The sequence below is a fragment of the Nothobranchius furzeri genome, chromosome 3 (assembly GCF_043380555.1).
Source record: "Nothobranchius furzeri strain GRZ-AD chromosome 3, NfurGRZ-RIMD1, whole genome shotgun sequence".
In the NCBI taxonomy this organism is placed as follows: domain Eukaryota; kingdom Metazoa; phylum Chordata; class Actinopteri; order Cyprinodontiformes; family Nothobranchiidae; genus Nothobranchius; species Nothobranchius furzeri.
In genome coordinates this window covers 89,148,275-89,171,457 of record NC_091743.1, presented here as the reverse complement: position 1 = coordinate 89,171,457, position 23,183 = coordinate 89,148,275, and the positions used below count along the sequence as shown (strand labels likewise).

Below are 23,183 nucleotides of genomic sequence, written 5' to 3'. Positions count from 1 at the left end.
GGGCTATTTGTTATTGTCAGAAAACTCAATCAGACAGGAAATATGGTAGATTCCTGTTGTGCCCCAGGATGTAGAACAGACGGAATAAGGAATGAGTCATCTACAGGATTCCCCAATATCCGGAGCGCCGCAAACGTTGGATCATTGTAATAAAACGCGCTAGTGACCGGGCTAAAATGAAGCTGTGGGATCCCGAGAGTAAAGGTTTTCGCTTATGCAGCGACCGCTTCATATCAGGTACTTAAACCAACGTTTCCTCAACTGTGTATGGTATTTATTTTAAATGCTTTTATTACGATTCTTAGTGGGCTTCCTAAACTTATTTTGGCGTGGCTTTTTCTGTCTTATTACTCATAGCAACAAGTAAACGTCACGTAAAACGTTGCCTCGTGAGTTCTGCGTGCTGCCGTTTACGTGTTTTATGATCACAGCAATTAACCGGCTAAGCTGTATTTAATTTTTAAGCAATGGTTGATCAATTGTCAGATCACACATAAAAAGCACTTTGGATTGCTATTATCTGTCTCACCGAGACGGATCTCAGACAGATCCTGAGACGCTCCTGCCTGACATATTTATTTTATTCACGGAAAATATCAGACTAGTGATTTCTCTTGGCGCTCAGTTTATACATTCAAACAGCACAGCACTCTATTTAAACTACTTACATGTAAATCTGTTATTTGTCCATCCATCCATTTTCATCCGCTTATCCGGAGTCGGGTTGCGGGGGCAGTAGCCTAAGTCGAGCGGCCCAGACTTCCCTCTCCCCAGCCACTTGGGCCAGCTCCTCCGGGGGAATCCCAAGGGGTTCCAAGGCTAGGTCCGGTAAGAAGTCCGCTCCGACAGTTTCTGGCGTTTATTAAAAGTATCCCAGGGGCACGGTAAGGGTCGGAGATGTTTAGTCTATTTAATTTCTGGCTATATAAAACGATTTCTTCGGTTTTAAAGTGTGAAGTAAACTCCGACGGAGTAAAATCCAAGCCGATCCCGTTCATTTTGTTTACCTTTGTTGCCTGCCAACATGGCGTCTACTCTCTGAGAGTCACGTGACGTCCTGAGCTCTATTGGATAATTACTGCATGGCAACACGTTCTTCAACCCCAACTGGTGCAATGAGCTGCTTGTCATAAACCAGGTGGACAGACTCATCTGGTGGTTGCAGAAAAGATGTTGGTCTGTTTGAGAAGGATCAGATCATTGGCATGCATCAAGCAGAGAAAGCATCTAAGGAGTTTGCAGAAACCACTAGAATTGGGTTAAGAACTGTCCAATGCATTATTAAAAGATTAATGTAAGGTTACTGTAACACACTCTTCACATGTTCTAACAAAAAAGCCCTTGACCAGCTTCAGTTGGCCCAGAACTCTGCAGCGAGGCTCCTAACTGGAGCAAACAGAAGAGCACATATCACTCCTGTTCTGGTGTCTCTGCACTGGTTACCCGTTAACTTTAGAGTTCATTTTAGAGTCCTGACTACAACTTTCAATGCTCTACATGGTCCATCTCCTCCCGATATTACTGAACTGTTAAAGCCTTATGCTCCAACCCGAGCCCTCAGGTCTACCCACCAGAACCTTCTAGAAGTTCCAAAGACCAGATCCATAAGTGGAGGTGATCGCTCCTTCCAGACTGTTGCACCCCGACTTTGAAATGATCTTCCTTTATCCTTACGCAGCGCTGACAGTCTGGACATTTTAAAAAACAGCTAAAGACCCTGTTATTTAAAGCTGCTTTTACCTAAATCTTTTATTTTCTTATTTTTAACTCAAATTTGTAATCGTCTTTCATTTGTTTCTGAGATTTTATACTGGGTATCCGCGGGTCCTTAAAAAGTCTTAAAAAGTCTTAAATTTGCTTTTCCAAATTTAAGGCCTTAAAAATCCTTAAAAATGACAAATAATCCTTAAATAGTTTCCAAAGGTCTTAAAAGACCAAAGACCCAATAAACAAGATTATTTTATTTCTACAAAATTTTCGTGAATTTCTAGTTAGTTCAGCATTTTTTGTGTACAATGTTGGCGTAAGCGGAACCGTACACATTCGGTTGGTTGTGAAAGGAGCATGCTAGTGGGAGCTTGCGCCATGGGGAAGTGCAACATTAATGGTAACTGGATGGTTAATCCCACGTTCACGACGTGGTTAGCGCCTGTTCCAGGCAATAGCTGGAAATTATAACTTAAATTTAATTTTTAAAAAATAGTTTAAATTTGGTCAAAGTGGCCTTAAAAAAGGTCTTAAAAAGTCTTAAAGATACCCTGTTTATAATATTATGACTTTATTTCTTCTGCTGTTAACCTATTTCTGTTTTGAGATCTTTATGATTTTATGACTTTATGCTTTATTTAGTTTTGATCTATGTGAAGCACTTTGTGATTCTTTGTCTGTGATAAAGTGTTTTAAAAATCAAATTCACTTACTTACTAAAAACTGTTCCAGAGTGATGGTGCATCAGGGTAAGCCGAAGCGCAAAAGAACCAAACAAGTTGCAGAGGTTACAAACGTGGTCGGGACAGAGGAGAGGTTGCTGTCAGAAATAAAAAACAATTGAATATGATAGTATAAGAAGTATTGTGTTGTTCTACGCTTCCCCCATATCTGTCTACAAACACCCTGTACGGCAAGCCATTTTAATATTTAATCAACTACACCTCTCTGTAATTACTGTTCTTCATAGCAATAATATAATTTATTCTTGTCCAAACAATATTCTTACTGATGAAATTTGAAAAGATATGAACAAGTACAAATTACACAAGTAATATTCATAATAACAACTGCACTAGTAGGAATTTAGCATCTTAATTCATTATGATGAATGATGAATGACCCGCACTTGTATAGCGCCTCTCAGAGTAAGGACTCCAAAGCTCTTTACACTACAGTGTACCATTCATCCATTCACACACACATTCACACACTGATGGTGATGAGCTACAATGTAGCCACAGCTGCCCTGGGGCGCTCTGACAGAGGCGAGGCTGCCAAGCACAGGCGCCACCGGTCCCTCCGACCATCACCAGCAGGCAAGGTGGGTTAAGTGTCTTGCCCAAGGACACAACCTTCCGATTACTAGACAACCCTCTCAACCTGTTGAGCTACTGCTGCCCCATTAAGGTGTCTCCATCCTTCAGGGCTAACCCTGAACACTTGAACCTTTTCATCTTTTTACAGAGACTCAAAAAAGACTTTTAGGCAAATATAATTGAAAGTGTGGTTCACTGAAATTTATTTTTTATTGATTATTTCTGATAATCAGTCACTGAGTGTTATTCAGGCTGAACATGAATATAGTCTCCTACACCTATCTCCTGCAGTAGCTTCTGATAGAAAACAGACGGTGAAACTCTAGGATAGAAAATCCTGACAGATCTACGTCACACTGTCACCAACGTTCATGGACTCACCCATCTGTTACTCATGACGGGGAAGGCTGATGTTGGTTTAGCGTCCAGGAAACGGCAGAGAATGTCTCGGCTAGTAGAAGCTAACTGTTAGCATTAGCGACTCCACCACACAGCAGAACTCCTCCAGGCTTGTGTTATTTGGGAGGTAAAACATCAACGTTGCAGAGCAGTAGTGGATTTAATTTTTCTAAGCAAAATTTATGAAAAGGAACAACAGATATTTCAGGGGTTCAAAACCTTTATAGAAATAATCATGCCTTTTATCAATAGTTCATAGAATGTGTGTGTGATTTATTTATGTTTATACAGATGTGAAATCAATTCATGTAAATCAATTGTGGTAATTATGAAACCACGATTGTTTCTCAAACTATAATCGTACCACCAAAATCAATAATTGTAACCCTGTTATGCATGGAGGAAAGAGAACACAGCATTCCAAGAGAAACACCTGCTACCTACAGTAAAACATGGTGGTGGTTCCATCATGCTGTGGGGCTGTGTGGCCGTGCAGGGACTGGGATCTTGTTAAAGTTGAGATTCTGGAGACTAATGTCCAGGAATCGGTGACAAAGCTGAAGCTGCGCCGGGGCTGGATCTTATAACAAGACAACGACCCTAAAGACTGCTCAGCATCTGCTAAGGCATTCACGCAGAGGAACAAGTAGAACGCCCTGGAACGGCCATCTCAGTCCCCAGACCGGAGTATTATTGAAAATCTGTGGTGTGAGTTAAAGGGATGTGTTCATGTTTGGAAGCTATCAAACCTGAACGAACTAGAGAACTTTTGTTAAGACAAATGGTCCAAAATACCTTCCATCAGAATCCAGACTCTCATTGGAAGCTATAGGAAACATTTAGAGGCAGTTATTTACTAAGGATCTATTAAATATCGAGGAAAATATTTTGTGGTGCCCAAATTTATGCATCTGTCTAATTTAGTTTAAACAATTATTGCACACTTTCTGTAGATCCAATAAACTTAGTTTCACTTCTCAGATATCACTCCTATGTGATATATTTAATTACAGTTTTTTAATTATGCCAACCAGCAATTTATACAGGTAGATCATGAAGATTTACAATGCTACCCAAACCTTCACATCCTACTTTAAATCTCTGGCTCCATCTTGCCCCTCTGCCACTTTAGATTCTTTTGCTCAGGTAACCCTACCTGAGTTACACAAGCTGGTTTCAGAGGTGTAGCCAGCAGGCTCTCCTCATGATGTTGTCCCAGCATGGATAAAAAAAAATCTTTCCTACATTAACCCCTCCTATTCTCACTATCGTTAATAGCAGCCTGACGTCTAGCATGGCTGTCCTTGTGTGCAGAAATTCTTAAGAATGTGGTGTATAAGCAGCTTTTTTTTTCTTTCCATCAATGATCTTTTGAAGTCTTGCTGCAGTTGGATTTAACTGCAGCCATTAACACAGTTAATCACTAGATTTTGTTGAAGCGTTTGGATCAGTGGGTGGGGCTTTCTGCGGCAGTTCTTATCAATGGATGAGGTCTTACCTCTCCAATAACTCCTTTTCCATATCCCTTGGTCCTCCCTCGTCAAATGACTTTGCACTCGAGTTGGGCATTCCCCAGAGGTCTGTTCTTGGCCCTTTGTTGTTTTCTATCTGCTCCACCTGCGAATGTTTTTTCGAAATTCAACATTAGCTTTCATCTTTATGCTGATGATTGCCAGATTTATCTTCCAGTCCGGCAGGAGTCACCTATCACATTTCTGCGATTATTGGGCTGTCTCCGTAAAGTGTGTATGTGGATGGCATGGCATCACATTTCCTGAATCTTAATGAGAGAAAAACTGAGATAATAATTTTTACTCCCAATGGTTGCCAGCCTCATGGTTCGGACGTTCTGTCTCTGACACCTGATGAGAAGTCAGTGATTACGGTGTAAATAGTTCAAAATGCGGCTTCAAGGTTCATTTGCAGAGTCAAAAATGGGAACATGTTTCTCCACTCCCTGAGGCTTTGAATCAGTCCAGCATCGTGTTCATGGCAAGATTTAGAGTTTTGTTTTCCAGTCTCTCCTAGGAACAATGTCACCCTTATATGGCTTCAGTTTTAGCTAAGTATCTGCCAGCAAGATGTCTTTGTTCCTCTCAAAATGAGCTGGTTGTGGTTCCTAACACAAAACGGAAGTCCAGAGGTGACCGTGTGTGTGCAGCTCTTTCCTAACATTCATTTTGATGTCTCACTATTGGATACACCCCTCCACAAATTCCTCAGAAGCACTTATCTAAGTACATCAAGCCTGATTCACCAGAGACCGTGATGCTCACGTCACCTGCTACTATAAATAGCAAGCGCCCCAACGCACGCGTCACTCCACCTCTTCTCGCTTTGGTGGTAGCTACCATTTTCTCTCCGTTGCCAAATGCTAACTTGCTTTCCTTCTGTTCTGACCTTCACCATAGGTTTGGGGCACAGCGAGCAATTTTACACTCCAGTGCAGCTGTTCATTCTTTAGCTAACACACCAGTTAGTCCACATGGAAGCCGCTCCAAAAGAGTCAACGGTGCGGAAGCCTGCCTCTGTACCTGCGGGAACAAAATCTTGAGCAAAGACCCACATCAGGTCTGCTCGGGCTGCCTTGGGCTGGAACATGCCCGGCTTGCAGTGGAAGTTCCCGGGTCATGCGAGAGCTGTGCTTGTTTCACCTTGAAGGTCCTTCGTCGTCGGCTAGTGTGCCGAGGTAGCTTGTTGGGGAAGGACCCATGCCTGCCGGCTCCTGGGCTGCTGTCTGGGGACGTCGAGGGACATGCCCACCTGAGACTGGAACCGTGTACCAAACCCAGCTAGGGCTCCCAGCTCGAACTGGCCGTTCTGAGCCACCCTGTCGAGGACATGCTGGAGATGGACTATGGAGACGATGAGGACACCTCACCTCGGAACTCCTCATTTCAGAGGAGGACATGGATGACGACATTTTTCTCCCTCTCGCTCAGGCTTCCCTGCCTAGCTTCCTGCCTTTCCCAGGGATTGAACGGTTTCTCCGGCCGCTCACCTGGACATGCAGTCAGTCTGCCGATGCGCAGCAACCAGGCTCAACATCCCCTGACCCACCGTTGTTACTGAAGCAGTCAGATTTCTCTACTAGGGAAAGAAACTGCCTCAGGTCACAAGTGCGGCAAAACATCTCCTGCCTGTTTACCCAGAGATCCCTGAAGATGTTAAATCATCCTGGGTCCAACAGCCTTTCAGCTCCAGATCTCCTGTCCAAAGAGACTCCTTGCTAGACTTTGAGGGTATGGATAAGGCTGGAATGTTGTACATGCCGTCGATGGAACCACTGGTTGTAGCCCTACCTGCACCCACGGCTCTCGGCAACGTCCTCTAGACCTCCTACTCTCCCTTCAAAGGTGGATCACTTCCAGTCTGTGCTAGACAAGAGTACGTAAAAGGCTGCCACACTCTGTTCGAGCTTTGAGCGCCCCCGTACGCTGAGGCTATCACATTGCTTCAGATTGGGTGCTCAACATCATTTCAAGACATTAAAGGCTTCAATTTGCCTCAATTTCTCCTCGTTTCTACGGCGTAGTATTTTACAACGCAGGGAACTAGTGTCCCACGTGGGTGGCTCACTCTTCCATCCACATCCAGTACGATTGGCCCTGTGGACCTGGCCTCTGAATGGTGTGGGCTAGGATCAGCAGAGCTGTCCCAGGCAGTCATTCGAACCATTCAGAATGCTAGGGCTCCCTCCACTAGGTCCCTATATGACTGTAAATGGAGGGTGTTTGATGTGTGGTGCAGGGCAGGGATATCTTACCCTTCCAGTGCCCAGTGAGTGCCATTCTGTCTTTCCTGCAAGAATTGCTGTATTGGAAGAAGGTCTTCTCCACCATTAAAGTATACCTAGCAGCCATTTTTGCCCGTCACTGGGGCTTTGGGAAGAAATTGGCAAGTCAACACCCCCTGGTTTGTAGCTTCATGAGGGTGAGCGCGCAGGCTTCTCCCTGTGTGTCGACCTTTGGTACCCTCTTGGGATGGTGCTGAAGGCCCACTCCAGTCCTCCATTTGAACCTATGGATGGTCTGGACCTTAAGGTGGTGCTACTACTGGCTTTGGTGTCTGCAAAGTGGGTTAGTGACTTACAGACTCTCTCTGTACACTTCTCCTGCACCCAGTTTGCACCAGGTGACATGAGGGTGTCTCTGAATCCCAACCCTGCCTTTGTGCCTAAAGTAGTGAGCTGCTTCTCTCCTCACAGCTTTCTTCCCGCCTCCTTTTTCCTCTTCTGAGGAGGAGTGGTTATACAAGCTGTGTCCGGTTCGCATGCTCGAGGAGTATGTTAATCGGATGGTGCGCTTTGACAGGAGCAACTAGCTCTTTGCATCATGGGGAGGACCTTGTAAGGGGAAACCCATCTCGAAGCAGCTGCTTTCCCATTGGATTGTGGAGGCTATTTCTCTGGCTTACTCCTGCCAGGGCATTCAGGCACTTGTAGGGCTCAGGGCCCATTCTACTAGGGTCCTGTTTGCTTCTTGGGCCCTTTTTCAAGGGCTGTCTGTCGAAGAGATTAGTGCTGTGCCAATCAAGTTCAGAACCTCTGCCATATTGGATGGGTTCCTCACTCTCCAAACCCAACTGGAGTCAACGCGGAGTGAGAAGCAATACTTGTTTTTTGTGCAGCCTATGGTTGGAATAACCAGCACACTATTGAAAACGGATCTTGTGGAATTACTATAGACGTCTCTAGCCTACCTGATGGGATTTTATATATATATTTTTTTTTGTTTAATTATATTTATATTTTAAGTATCATGCCACCATATGTCTGATTTTGTGAAAAAGCATAAAGAAATTTAATTGGATAAGCACGTTCCTCGGTAAAAATAAATGCACTGGGGGTGAATGGAGACCCATCCATAATGGCAGCAGGCCATTACGTCAGCACTAATAGGCAGCACCAGCCCACGGGGCGTCTATGTAAACGATGTCCGTGGTTTTAGCCCCTCCTCTCTTGAATCAATTACCACTTTTGTTCAGACAACCTACGTTTCTCCAGGTTTTTAAAGCAAGGTTGAAGCTGCATTTCAGATCCTGTAGATAGAAAGCCCTCATTTGATCCTTTTGAGCTTGGTTTATTTGGATTTTTGTAGTTTTAACAGATTATTTATTGGTTTATGTCTGTTAAACTAATTTTATCGTGATTTAACTTTGAAATTTGATTTAATCTTTTACGGTACCTTGCTCTTCTTTGGTTGCAGAAGGTGCTTTATAAATAAATAAATGAATTTATTTGCGTTGTCTGATTTTTGTTCACCCTGTCACCTTCCCACCTCTGCTTACCGCTTCTGTAGCTGGAGCCGTTCTTCGTTAGCCTCGCCCTTTTTGACATCTCCAAGAACTGTAAGATCTCAGCTGACTTCCACGTGGACTTGAACCCACCGTGCGTCAGGGAGATGCTGACCGACACCTCCGGCCAACTCTCTCCCATGACTGACTCTGATGGTGGAGGAGAGGTGATGGTGAACGGAGACTCTGGGAAACGGAACGGCCTGCCTGTTCTTCAGAGGGTGTCTGAGGCTCTGCTGCGCTTCCCCACACAGGTACAACCATTCTATTTGGATGCAAATGGGCTCAGTGTTTCTAAATGTTGGTTTGGGGGAGGAACTGGTGACAAACTGGTGAATCGGCATCTAAACCTAAAACCTTGCTCAGGTTTCCTGTGTTTATAGCAGTTGATCCAAAATTTGTCAGAAAAACTCGCTATGGGCTTCGGTGTTACAGGTTGATATAAATTATCTGACCTTAAATAGAAGAAGATGAATCATAAACAATATAACAATATAATATAACAAAGAAACATTTGCAGGTTTACAAGCAAACACACAACTTACACAATGCTAAGAATGGGCGCAGGCAGAAGCATAAGCTTATAAGCCCAGCCCCCCAAACCCTTTGAACTTAAACAAAATTTTAGAATAGCATACCGATTCCATAATTTTTACATCATGTTTGAAATGTATGGGAATATATTCAAATCCCCATTCTAGCTTTATAAAAAAAATAATGACCTTTAATGTTTTATGCATTTTTTCATTGACTTGATTCATAATATTTAATCACATTTGATTTAAACATACCCTTAAACTTTACCATTGTTGAACAGTCTTTTTGCTCCTGGTCTAATTTATTCCACACATCAACCCCAACACAAGAAATACAAAGTTGTTTCATTTTAGTTCTTACTTTAGGCTTTCTAAACATGTTATACCCTCTGAGATCATAAACACTCTCTCTGATCTGGAACAGATCCAGAATTTGTTTTGGCATCAAATTATACATCACTTTATACATAAATGGTGCAGTTCTTAATGTAACTAATTCTCTTAGCTTTAATACTTTTAAACGAGTAAAAAGTAAATGTGTATGCTCCACAAGCTGCTTTATTTACAAGTCGGATTGCTCTCTTCTGAATGATAAACAAAGGCTTTAAGTGGGTTTCGTAGGTATTTCCCCACACTTCAACATAAACGGAACGCCATCAAAGAAATTATCAAACATTTTTGTTATTTTCTTTTGAAAATGATGAAAAACTGAGTCCACCTGATGATCCAACAGCTCCATCTCCTTGGGTTTATTTGTCATTTCTCTGAGCGTCAACCTTTGAGTCTTCTTGCTGGGGGTGTCCACTCCTAGGAAGACTGTCAGTTATTTTAAATGTTATCTCTGTACCATGATGACCTCCAGATTGTTTGGAAATTGCCTTTAACTGATGGCCACCTAAGTCTGATTTTGGCTAGTTTAACTCGGATCTTCAATAAATCCTGTGTTTGTGGGTGCTGGTTATGTGCAAAGTCCAGCAGGTGCAATCAGGTCAACAGCGTATGTCCCTTGCTTCCTGATGCTCGGTTCCTTTCTGCGATAAATTCACTCAGGATGAAACGTGAAGTGTAAAGAAAACAGAAGAGAAAAAATGCTTCCAACAACGTCTGTTAAAGCTCCAAACATGAACACCTAAATGGCCGGTGTTTGATTGGAGTTCTGTTTTAGCTCATCGGACCAGAGTTTAACTTAGGTGTTTGGGGTGTGGTCCCGGGACCCAAGGACAGCAGCTTCCACCTCCTCTGTCAACTGTGGAGCAGAGTAAACTCACATCTAACGCATCCGTCTGGTCTGGTGTTCTGCAGCTTCGAATTGTTCAGGAGTTTTATGTTTACAGAACCAGCCCGTGACCCACTCCACAGACTGCTGGGAAGGTCGAAACCAAAACATTGCCTTTATAAGCGTTTAAAACCTGACCTGTAGCTGTTGCTAGTTATAAATGTGATGTGAAAGGTGCAACCAAAAGGCAGCTGTGTGTGAAAGTGTCAGTGTTGTGCAGCGGACAGGATGAGGGTCTTTATTTGTCCTCTTTAGACTTTTTGTTTGAAGATGGTCCTGTCACACCAGACCAAACAGACGCTACCCAGTATGGTTTTCCTGTGCAGCTTCAGCTGCTTCCCCTCGCTTCTCAGTGAATTATGGGTAAAATTTTAAACTAAAGTTCATTTCAGGTTTTAGTCACTAATGACTTCCTGTCTCCAACCACAGCTAAAGCTATTGACAGTTGTCAGACGGTTTGCTGCCTTGGTTTTAATTATGGTTTGGATAAACCCCCTGCGATGGACTGGCTCTCTGTCCAGGTTGCACCCCTCCTGATTCCCCATTGACCGCTGGAGATGGGCGCCAGCACCCCCCTCCCCTCTCCTCCCCTCCCCACGACCTTACGTGGACAAGCGTGTTCAGAAAATGGAAGGATGGAGAAACCCCAAAATGTTTAGAAGAAGGATCAGATATGCTACATTTACTTACAAATAGTCTTTTTGTTATGAAAGTGAAGTGGATCCCTCAAAGCCTTCTCCACTGCAGTCTTGGTGAAGGCTTCAGGAGACATAAGTAGTCTTTCTTATCTCCTAAAGTAATACACAATGGTACACATTGTGGGCGACGGTGGCACAGGAGTTAAGTGCTCGCCCCGTAATCGGAAGGTTGCAGGTTCGAGCCCCGCTCAGTCTGTCGCTGATGTTGTGTCCTTGGGCAAGACACTTAAACCACGTTGCCTGCTGGTGGTGGTCGGAGGGACCGGTTGCTCCAGTGCTCGGCAGCCTCGCCTCTGTCAGTGCGCCCCAGGGCAGCTGTGGCTACATCGTAGCTCATCACCACCAGTGTGTGAATGTGTGTGTGAATGGGTGAATGACTGGTTGTGTTGTGAAGCGCCTTGGGGGGTTCCAGGACTCTAGAAGGTGCTATATCAAATACAGACCATTTTACCATTTACATACTCAAGAAAAATGGTACCTTAACATCCTCCTAGAGGAACTCCAAAAACCATCTAACAACAGTTTGGTGGTAGAGCACTGGCCAAGAAGGCTAAAATTATACCTAACTGGATCCGAAACAAAACATCAATATGTTGGGTCCAGATGCAGGAAACCTCAAGCATTGGTAATGAGGAATTAAGTTATGTCATGCAGGATCTGGACCAGAGTCTGGCGCGTTTGATTGGGCAGACTGAATTGTGATGGGCTGTGGCGAGTCTGCGTCAAGTTCAAATTTTTGCAGTTGACCCAAATCCTTTTGAAGTGAAGAAGCATAGAGCTGAACATGACTGACAGCATGGTACAGGAGATAGGCCAACACTAAATAATATTGACTCAGTATTTGTTTTTATTGGTTTGTCCTGCTGTTTGGTGCCATGGTTTGGAAATCTGTCCGTAAAAAAGGGGAACTGGGTGAATTAATATGGTCAAATGTATCCACATGTGGTGGATTGGTGCGAGAGATGTTAAGCCACTTCATGTGACCTGACTCGCATGCTGTACTCGTACCCACAACTCCATGGCCCCGGGAGTCGGTGTTTAGCTGTCCTTTCTGGGGCTCTTGGGACCCGGGTCACTATAAAACCCTTCCTAGCTATTTTTGGGCTTCCACTGGATATTTGCCCAGATGTTGTATTTTGCTTGCGTGGACGTCTTCCAAGCCTCCTTCAGTTTCTTTTTGGTTTCAAGGATTTGTGTCATTTCCTAAGTTAGAGAAGACAGAGATGGACTGTTTTCTTCCAGCTGGCTCAACCCTCTTAAATAAGTAGTAGCCCTTATGTTGTGATTTTGTGTTTGATGTTGACACATCGCCTGCTGCAAAAAAAATTCAAGTCTTTGATTTATTGATTTGATTTAATTTCAATACCAATGAAAGACATCGAAACTGATGGAATTCTTGTAATAGCGTTTCAGTAACCGTAGAAACGCCTGACAAGAAGATCTAAAATCATTGCAACTTTGTGAAAACCGATACTTGTCATTCCCTGAACCTTTGGTTTTGCCTTATTTGACATTAGCTAATTTTAGAGCTGTGACACCTTTACAACCCTGACTGGAAAAACTCTTGGCAGGGCATCTTCTCTGTGACCAACCCCCATGCAGACATCTTCCTAGTGGCCCGTGTGGAGAAGGTGCTGCAGAATGGCATCACCCACTGTGCTGAGCCATACATGAAAACCCCAGACACTAAGGTCTTCTGTGTTTCATATTTACCATATTTATACTAGATGCTTTGAAATGAGTCTTTATTATGTCTCTCCTGCATGTTCACAGGCAGGTCAGAAGGTGCTTAAAGCTGCCAAGCAGACCTGCCAACGTCTGGGCCGATACAGGATGCCATTCGCCTGGGCAGCTAAGTAAGACAAATAACTCACTCACTCACTCACTCACTCACTCACTCACCTACCTTCTAGACAGCTTCACCCTCACTTGGGTCTTGGGTTTGTTGGCCCCAGCAGGGGCTCTATGCAGCAGCCTTAGCACCAAACCCCTTCTTCCAGTATAAACACAACATTACGCAGCAATAGGGTGTTGGGGCCTAGCTTGCAGGGTGATAGTATCTGGAGGTGCCTCGCCCTTGCTTTACTCGAACCCGTCTCACCCTGGATTTTCTCTGTCCCGCTCTGAACTTGAGACAGTTCTCCACACCTTCATCTCCTCACGCTTAGACTACTGTAACTCTCTTTTCACGTGTCTGAGCAGAACCTCCCTGAACCGTCTACAGGTGGTTCAGAACACCTGTGCTCGGCTTCTGACCAAGTCCTCCAAACACACCCACATCACCCCGCTTCTCTTCCAGCTTCACTGGCTGCCAGTCAACTTCAGGGTTCATTCCAAGATCCTGGTTCTGGTCTATAGGGCCTTACATGGACAAGCACCATCTTACATTGGTGATCTTCTCAGTCCCTACACCCCCAGCAGGTCCCTGAGGTCCAGTGATCAAAGCCTACTGGTTGTGCAGCACCAGGCTAAAGGTCAAAGGTGACAGATCATCTGCTGCTGTGGCCCCCAGACTCTGGACCTCTCTTCCCCTGAGCCTGAGATCAGTGGACTCAGTGGTCTCCTTTAAAAAGCAGCTGAAGACTCACCTGTTCAGGCTTTGGTGGGACCTTCATCACCCTCTCCTTATTCTGCTCTTCCCCACCTGGGGAAGGCAGACTCCCCAGGATCCACTGATTTCGCTTTTTCCTATTCACTCTCTCTCTTTATTGACATTTTTTAATCACAAATGTCAATTTTTGCTTATTTTAAACATAGTTTAAATCATTTTCTAAATCTTTTTTAAATTTAAAATGTTTTGTTTTTGTGAAGCACCTCGTGATTTTTATCCTGAGAGGCGCTACAGAAAAGATCTTTTCTTTCTTGTTCCTGTGTCTCAGTTTTAGTACATTTTACACACCTTGGCTTTGGGGGCTCTGATGTCAACAAACATTGAAGTCTTCAAACTGCCACCACCAGCTCTGATTTTAATGCACTGTAGACACAAACATCAGCACCCTTACACTAGGGCAGAGGACAACAGGGCATGGGGATCACCTCAGGTGGTCTCTGGTGTAGCACCCCTCTGGTGTGGTGGTGTCTGTGTCTGGGCTGTGGCTGACAGGCCCCAGGATGGGTGGCGATGGCTCTTAGGGGATTTCCTGGCTGGCTAGTGGTCTCCCCTAGGGTCTGCCCTCTCCCATTGTTCCTTTGGGCATTCCCTACTGTTAATTGCTGTTAGGTAATTTGATTTTATCCCATATTACCTTTAAGGACGACACACCCTTTGATAGAGAGAGAGAGTAAATTGATTATTTGTAATGTCCATGTGTGTGTGGCTCAACCAGCCCCCACTCTGCTTCAGCCTCAAAGCTTTCTCCTCACCTGCTCTGTATACCTGCATTCTGCAATTATCTGGTAGATAATATTTAACCTCCATAACCCTGGAACCTGAAATAAGCACACATGACAACAAGGAAGACATTTTACACTGAATTAGCCAAATGAGGGGGAGATCACCATGACACATAACTCTCTCCAGAGCTAGCTGCCAGGCGACTCCCCCAGCCCTCAGAGTCTTCAGTGGTTTTATTCACCAAATGGATGGGGGAGAAGGCGGGGCATTCTCAAGTTACAGAGGTACAGAGTTCTCTCAATTAACATCCTTGCTCAACCTTTTTATGAACAGCTAACACAGAGATTCATGATGTGTAATGGGCATCTTTTAGGTCTCAAAAAGGCACATTTATAAAAATACCCAACAATATCCATTCCGTGTCTAGCCCTTTGAGTCCTGAAGAGTTGCTTTCAACATCAATTCCAGATGACAAATTACTACATACTAGTGCTGAAACAAATATACAAATGGGAAACACACACATACTTGTATGCCTATAGGGAGATCCTGTTCTGATATAACGTCATCGTCGTCGTCGTCTTCCTCTGCTTATCCGGGTCCGGGTCACGGGGGCAGCATCCCAACTAGGGAGCTCCAGACCGTCCTCTCCCCGGCCTTCTCCACCAGCTCCTCCGGCAGGACCCCAAGGCATTCCCGGACCAGAATGGAGATGTAACCTCTCCAACGTGTCCTGGGTTGACCCGGGGGCCTCCTGACGGCAGGACATGCCCGAAACACCTCCCCAGGGAGGCGTCCAGGAGGCATCCTGACCAGATGCCCAAACCACCTCAACTGACTCCTTTCGATCCGGAGGAGCAGCGGTTCTACTCCGAGTCCCTCCCGAATGTCCAAGCTCCTCACCCTATCTAAGGCTGAGCCCGGCCACCCTACGGAGGAAACTCATTTCGGCCGCTTGTATCCGCAATCTCATTCTTTCGGTCATTACCCAAAGCTCATGACCATAGGTGAGGATTGGGGCGTAGATCGACCGGTAAATCGAGAGCCTGGCTTTCTGGCTCAGCTCCCTCTTCACCACGACAGATCGGCTCAGCGTCCGCATCACTGCAGACGCCGAACCAATCCACCTGTCGATCTCCCGATCCCTCCTACCCTCACTCGTGAACAAGACCCCGAGATACTTAAACTCCTCCACTTGAGGTAGGACCTCTCCCCCGACCCGGAGTTGGCAAGCCACCCTTTTCCGGTCGAGAACCATGGTCTCAGATTTGGAGGTGCTGATCCTCATCCCAGCCGCTTCACACTCGGCCGCGAACCTACCCAGCAAGAGCTGAAGGTCAGAGCTGGATGAAGCTAGGAGGACCACATCACCCGCAAAAAGCAGAGATGAGATTCTCCTGCCATTAAATTGACACACTCCACACCACGGCTGCGCCTAGAAATTCTGTCCATAAAGGTAATGAACAGAACCGGTGACAAAGGGCAGCCCTGGCGGAGTCCAACCCTCAGCGGGAACAGGTCCAACTTACTACCGGCTATGCAGACCAAACTCACGCTCCTCTGGTAAAGGGACTGAATGGCCCTTAACAGAAAGCCACCCACCCCATACTCCTGTAGAGTCCCCCAGAGGGTGCCCCTGGGCACACGGTCATAAGCCTTCTCCAAATCCACAAAACACATGTGGATTGGTTAGGCAAACTCCCATGCCCCCTCCATCACCCTTGCAAGGGTATAGAGCTGGTCCACAGTTCCACGGCCAGGACGAAAACCACATTGCTCCTCCTCAATCTGAGATTCAACTATCGATCGGACCCTCCTCTCCAATACCTTGGAGCAGACCTTTCCAGGGAGGCTGAGGAGTGTAATCCCCCTATAGTTGGAACACACCCTCAGGTCACCCTTCTTAAAGATGGGGACCACCACCCCGGTCTGCCACTCCACAGGAACTGCCCCCGATGACCACGCAATGTTGCAGAGATGTGTCAACCATGACAGCCCTACAACATCCATAGCCTTGAGATACCCAGGACGAATCTCATCCACCCCCGGGGCTCCACCGCTGTGTAGTTGTTTGACTACCTCAGCAACTTCTGCCCCAGAGATTGGACAGTCCATCCCCAGGTCTCCCGGCTCTAGTTCCTCCTCGGAATGCGCATAGGTGGGATAGAGGAGCTCCTCAAAGTATTCCTTCCACCGTCCGACTATAGCCCCAGTTGACGTCAGCTGCTCCCCATCCCCACTGTAAACAGTGTGAGCGAGTTGCTGCCTTCCTCTCCTGAGGCGCCAGACAGTTTGCCAGAACCTCTTTGGTGCAGATCAATAGTCTTTCTCCATGGCCTCACCAAACTCCTCCCACGCCCGAGATTTTGCCTCGGCATTTGCCACTGCTGTACCCCGCTTGGCTATCTGGTACCTGTCTGCTGCCTCCAGAGACCCAAAGACCAGCCACGCCCTGTAGGCCTCCTTCTTCAGCCTGATGGCTCCCCGAACCTCTGGTGTCCACCAGCTGGCACGGGGGTTGCCACCACGACTGGCACCAGCCACCTTGTGACCACAGCTAGCAACAGCCGCCTCAACAATTGCAGAGTGGAACAAGGCCCACTCGGACTCAATGTCCCCCACTGTTCTCGGGACGCGGTCAAAGCTCTGCCGGAGGTGGGAGTTGAAGACCGTCTTAACAGATTCTTCTGCCAGGCGTTCCCACCAGACCTTCACTATGCGTTTCAGTCTGCCAGGTCTACGCGGCATCTTCCCCGCCATCTGATCCAACTCACCACCAGGTGGTGATCAGCTGACAGCTCCGCTCCTCTCTTCACTCTGGTGTCCAAAACATATGGCCGCAGGCCAGATGATACGACTACAAAGTCTATCATCGACCTGCGACCTAGGCTGCCCTGGTACCAAGTGTACCGATGGGCATCCTTATGTTCGAACATGGTGTTCGTTATGGCCAAACTGCGGCTTGCACAGAAGTCCAATAACGAAACACCACTCGAGTTTAGATCAGGCGGGCCGTTCCTCCCAATCACACCCTTCCATGTCAAGCTGTCATTGCCCACGTGAGTATTGAAGTCCCCCAGCAGGACAATGGAGTCCCCTGATGGAGCACTATCTAGCACTCGTCCCAGGGACTCCAAAAAGGGTGGGTACTCTGAACTGATATTTGGCCCATAAGCACAAACAACAGTCAGGACCCGTTCCCCGACCCGAAGGCGCAGGGAAGCTACCCTCTCGTCCCCCAGGGTAAACCCCAACACACAGGCAGAGAGTCTTGGGGCTAACAAAAAGCCAACCCCAGCCCTCCGCCTCTCCTCCGGAGCAACTCCAGCAAAGGAGAGTGTCCAACCCCTCTCAAGGACTTGGGTTACAGAGCCAATGCTATGTGTCGAGGTGAGTCCGACTATATCTAGCCGGTACCGCTCAACCTCTGCCACAAGCTCCTGCTCCTTCCCCGCCAGCGAGGTGACGTTCTATGTCACAAAAAGCAGTTTTCTTGTCCGGGGATCGGACCGCCAAGACTCCCGCCTTGGTCTGCCACCCAACCCACATTGCACCAGACCCTTCATGTTCCTCCTGCGGGTGGTGGGTCCACAGTTGGATGAGCCCATGTATCCCGTTCCGCCTGGGCCCGCCCGGGCAAAAGGGGGGAAAGCCGGGCCACAAGGCGCTCGATCAGGGGCCACAACCCCAGGCCTGGCTCCAGGGTGGGACCCCGGTAACCCTCCGGGCCGGGTACTCCGACTCTTTGTTTTAACGTCCATGAAAGATCCTGTGAACTGTTCTTTGTCTCACCCTTCACCTAAGACCAATTTGTCATGAGAGACCCTACCAGGGGCACAAAGTGTTCTGATATAATAAAAGTTATTGGCAGGCCGAAGCAGGATACATTTAAAAACATCAAAAGGCTGCAGCTGGAAAAACTAGCGGCCTCCCTGAGGAATGCTAGTCCCTTAATTGTCTGAATGATGATGTCAGTGTGTGTTTGTGAGGTGTGATGAGTGGGCAACCAATGCCTGTGTTATCTGATCTAGGCAGGTGTTCAAAGACGCTCAGGGCAGTCTGGACATGGACGGGAAGTTTTCACCTCTCTATCGTCAGGACAGCAGCAAAATCTCCACCGATGACCTCCTCAAGCTGCTGGTCGAAATCAGGAAGTGAGTCATCTTCACATCTGCAATAATCATGCTAACTGTTACTATTTCACCAAAACAGTCATGTGTGAATGAACACATTCCCTGTAAGTCCAGAGGGAGGGCTTGTTATTCTGTGTATTCAGCCCTGTCCTTCTTTTTTCTTTGTCAGACCTGAGAAGAGCAAACTTCAGATCATCCCAGGACAACTAAACGTGACCATTGAATGTGTCCCACCTGATTTTTCAAGTATGTAATTTCTTTTTATAAAAGGCTAGATTATCCAGAGCTATCTCTGTAGTTATGCTGCTACAGGCTTAGACTGCTGGAGGATACACTGACCACTTTCCACACTCTACTACTTTCTTCTACAGTTGTCTCTATTACTGTATTATTTCCTGCTATTTCAGCTGTTAACTTTATTTTTTCTAAGTGTTTTTCTCCCCAGAAGAAGCTACAGTGACGTTCTGCTGAGCTGTGGTGGCCTCATGGACACACACACACACACACACACACACACACACACACACACACACACACACACACACACACACACACACACACACACACACACACACACACACACACACACACACACACACACACACACACACACACAGACACAGACACAGACACACACACACACACACAACATATATACCAAGTAGTGTTTCTATGGTTACATTGTGATTTCTTTGTAAATGTTCTATTTGGTGAGAGATAAACTTTATTGTATTTATCCTAGCGAATCTATAATTAAACGGGTAAACTAGTAGTAGGACTTTCAACATCAAAGAGAGTCAGGAGAGGCAAAAAGCCATTATCAGGAGAAGGAGAACGTTTTAGTGGTTAGCAGCAGTGTGTTAGACGATGGCCCCCTCCATGAAGCCACCACAGCTCAGCAGAACATCGTTGTAGCTTCTTCTGGGGAGAAAAACACTTAGAGAGAAAATAAAGTTAACAGCTGAAATAGCAGGAAATAATACAGTTAAAGAGCAGATAGTAGAAGAAAGTAGTCGAGTATGGAAAGTGGTCAGTATGTCCTCCAGCAGTCTAAGCCTATAGCAGCATAACCACAGAGATAACTCTGGATAACCTAGCCTTTGTAGATGGAGGCATGTTGGAGGCAGGGCAAGGGATGTTAGCCCAGATCTGTACTCCCCCACTTGTATAGATCTGGGCTAACATCAGATTTTAACCATAGGCCCCATCAAATAAAAATGTTTTAAGCCTAGTCTTAAAAGTAGACAAGGTGTCTGCCTCACGGACTAAAGATGGGAGCTGGTTCCACTGGAGAGGAGCCTGATAACTAAAAGATCTGCCTCCCATCCTATTTTTAGATATTCTGGGAACCACCAGTAAACCTGCAGTCTGAGAGCGAAGTGCTCGGTTAGGAACGTATGGAACAATCAGATCACTGATGTATGATGGACCTTGATTATTAAGAGCTTTATATGTGAGAAGAAGGATCTTAAAATCTATTCTGAATTTAACAGGTAGCCAATGTAGGGAAGCTAAGACAGGAGAGATATGATCTCTATTTTTAATTCTCATCAGAACTCTAGCTGCAGCATTTTGGACAAGCTGAAGACTTTTAACTACATTCTGTGGACTTCCTGAGAGTAATGAATTACAGTAATCCAGTCTTGATGTAATAAGTGCATGAACTAGTTTTTCAGCATCACTCCTGGAAAGTATGCTTCTAATCTTAGCAATATTCCGAAGGTGGAAAAAGGAAATCCTACAAACCTGTTTAACCTGGGATTTGAATGACATGTCCTGGTCAAAGATAACACCAAGGTTCCTTACTTTGTTCTCGGAGATTAATGTAATGCCATTCAGGTCAGGTGATTGACTAAGCAATTTCCTTTTCTAGATTTCTGGTCCAAAGATGAGAACTTCCATCTTGTCTTGATTTAAAAGCAAAATGTTTAGAGTCATCCAATGTTTTATATCCTCAAGACAAGCCTGTAATCTACCTAACCGATTAGGTTCATCAGGGTTAATGGATAAATATAGCTGAGTATCGTCAGCATAACAGTGGAAGTTTATCCCATGCTGTCTAATGATTTTACCAATTGGGAGCATATATATAGTAAAAAGAATTGGTCCAAGCACTGAACCCTGTGGTACTCCGCAAGTAACCCTGGAGTATGAAGAAGATTTGTCATGTACATTTACAAAATGAAATCTGTCAGACAGGTAGATTTAAACCAGCCTAGCGTTGTTCCTTTGATCCCTACAACATGTTCAAGTCTTTCTAAAAGAACATTGTGATCAACCGTGTCAAAGGCAGCACTGAGATCTAACAAGACTAGAACAGACACAAGATTCTTATCTGAGGCCATGAGAATATCATTTGTAACTCTCACTAATGCAGTTTCAGTGCTGTGATACTCTCTAAAACCAGACTGAAATGTTTAAATGCTCACATACTTGGATGGCCACTATTTTCTCCAGGACTTTGGATAAAAATGGAAGGTTAGATATTGGTCTATAATTCATTGGGTCATCTGGATCCAGAGAAGGCTTCTTAAGTAAAGGTTTGATTAAGAAGCTGTACCACCCTGAATCACGTAAAAATATGACTCAACGTAATACACAAGACAGCCCCATCTAGTGGACAGCTGTTGTTTCTGCGCATTCCTGTAGTTATCGTTCATTTATCGTTATTGAGGTGAAATCTTCAATATATCGTGATATATGCCATATCGCCCAGCCCTAGTTCCTGTGTTGAGTTGGCGTCCAGTTTCTCCTATGTGTGTTTTATTACAGAGTTTAATGGGATTTTGTATACGACTCCACATTTTTGCGTTGACTTTTGGGTGTACCAGTCTTTTCCTAACTGTCATATACAGTTTACTTGGTGTGTTTATGTTGTGTTTTTTCATCGCTGTTACCTTTTCTGTTATGCCTTTGATGTATGGATGGGTTTATTACTGGTGTTTTCTGTGTTTTTGGGTTTTTTGTTTTGGTTCATCTTTTCTTTTTGTTGTTACTTGTTGCTTTCCTTCGTTACTTGCCCATGTTGGGTCTCCATGGGTTTTAAAATAATTTTGTATGTGCTGTTCCTCTTGTCTGCGTTCATCTGTCTCTGTTATTATGTTGAAATCCTTATCAAATCATGCTCATATGCAGGTAACGGTCATGTTGTTGAAACAGGTCAGAACACTGCATACAGGCGCCTCCATAGTCTCAGCTGAATTTACAGCTTGAAACTCCTTTTATAGACACCTGTCAGCTCTTCTAACATCACCTGCTGGTGTTTACTGATCCTTCCTGAACTCTTTCTGGTGTTTACAAATACGTTTCCTGTCTTTACAGACACTGTGAACTCATCTTACGTCCCCGTCAAACCCTTCGAAGACAGCTGTGAGCGAGTTTCTGTGGAGGTCGAGGAGTTCCTCCCTGAGGAAGCCAAGTACAACCACCCCTTCACTACGTACAAGAACCAGCTCTACATCTACCCCTTACAGCTCAAATATGACAACCAGAAGACCTTCACCAAGGTGTGTCCGGGTAGATCCCTGTGGGTCAGAGGGTTGTTCAAAGGTCTGAGCGGTAGTTGGCTTGTTGTTCCTGCCTTCAGAGTAAAGCAGATGTGAAAGATTGGGTCACTCACACACTCCTTTGTTTGGCTATATGTGTATGTGTGTGTTTTCACCATCGACATACATATATGGACAATGGGTTTCCATAGGCTCCAATAACATGTTTTTGAAGAAAAATGGGAGGTGGCCACCACCGCCATTTTGACCGTGTCAATGGTTCCGTCAAGCCCAGACAATTCCATAAAAGGGAAGAGAGGTGGAGCTGAGGGTGGGGCTGTAAGGCTGGGATCAACTGACGACACCCGGTCGAACTAGCTGCAAGCTAACCTGAAGCTAACCCAAAGCTAACGCGGAGGTGGGAGCTAAGCTAACAAAGGTAGCAACCTAGCTACAACCGGAGTTAACTGTGCACAACACCAGAGCTTCTGAGTCAGAGATACGCCGGGCTGACCGCTGGGTAAAACCGGGTGGAACACAGAGGTCTCCGAGACCTCCACAAGCCGGCAGCCGCACAGCAGACAAGCGCCGCTGCGATCTGAGATGCGCAGAGCTAATGCAGGGGAGAACCGGGTGGAAAGGTTTCCATCCCAGACCTCCACAAGCCGTCAGCCCGCGCAGCAGACAGAAGCCGCAATCAGACAGAGATGGACCGAGCTGCGGGGAGGGGAGAACCGGGTGGAAAACATCGGTCTCCCGAGAGCTCCACAAGCCGATAGTGGGAACCCAGCTCCACCAACATGTTATATTTCAACCCATTTTCTAAAGTGCAGCATCATGTTAAATGCACTGGGGTTTACCCTATTACATTCAAATGTCATGGTTAAACAGTACATGTTAAAATCTAAGCTCAGCTCGGCAGTGACCTAAAATACATAAATATAATTTTACTTACCGAAAAAAATGAAGTGGAGACTCCTTGGATGCTCTATTAGTGCAAT

General features: G+C 45.6%; 1 protein-coding gene across 4 annotated transcripts in view; it reads left to right on the top strand.

Annotated features, from left to right (window-relative positions):
- dock11 (dedicator of cytokinesis 11) overlaps positions 1–23,183 on the top strand; it is a 129,646-nt gene that overhangs the window by 29,002 nt on the left and 77,461 nt on the right. For all 4 annotated transcript variants that reach the window (XM_054736296.2, XM_054736303.2, XM_054736311.2 and 1 more), the window contains exons 12-17: positions 8,726–8,974; positions 12,802–12,921; positions 13,004–13,086; positions 18,596–18,718; positions 18,867–18,943; positions 22,019–22,203. In XM_054736296.2, the coding sequence (XP_054592271.1) occupies positions 8,726–8,974; positions 12,802–12,921; positions 13,004–13,086; positions 18,596–18,718; positions 18,867–18,943; positions 22,019–22,203 (837 nt within the window). The remainder of the gene's footprint in view (positions 1–8,725; positions 8,975–12,801; positions 12,922–13,003; positions 13,087–18,595; positions 18,719–18,866; positions 18,944–22,018; positions 22,204–23,183) is intronic.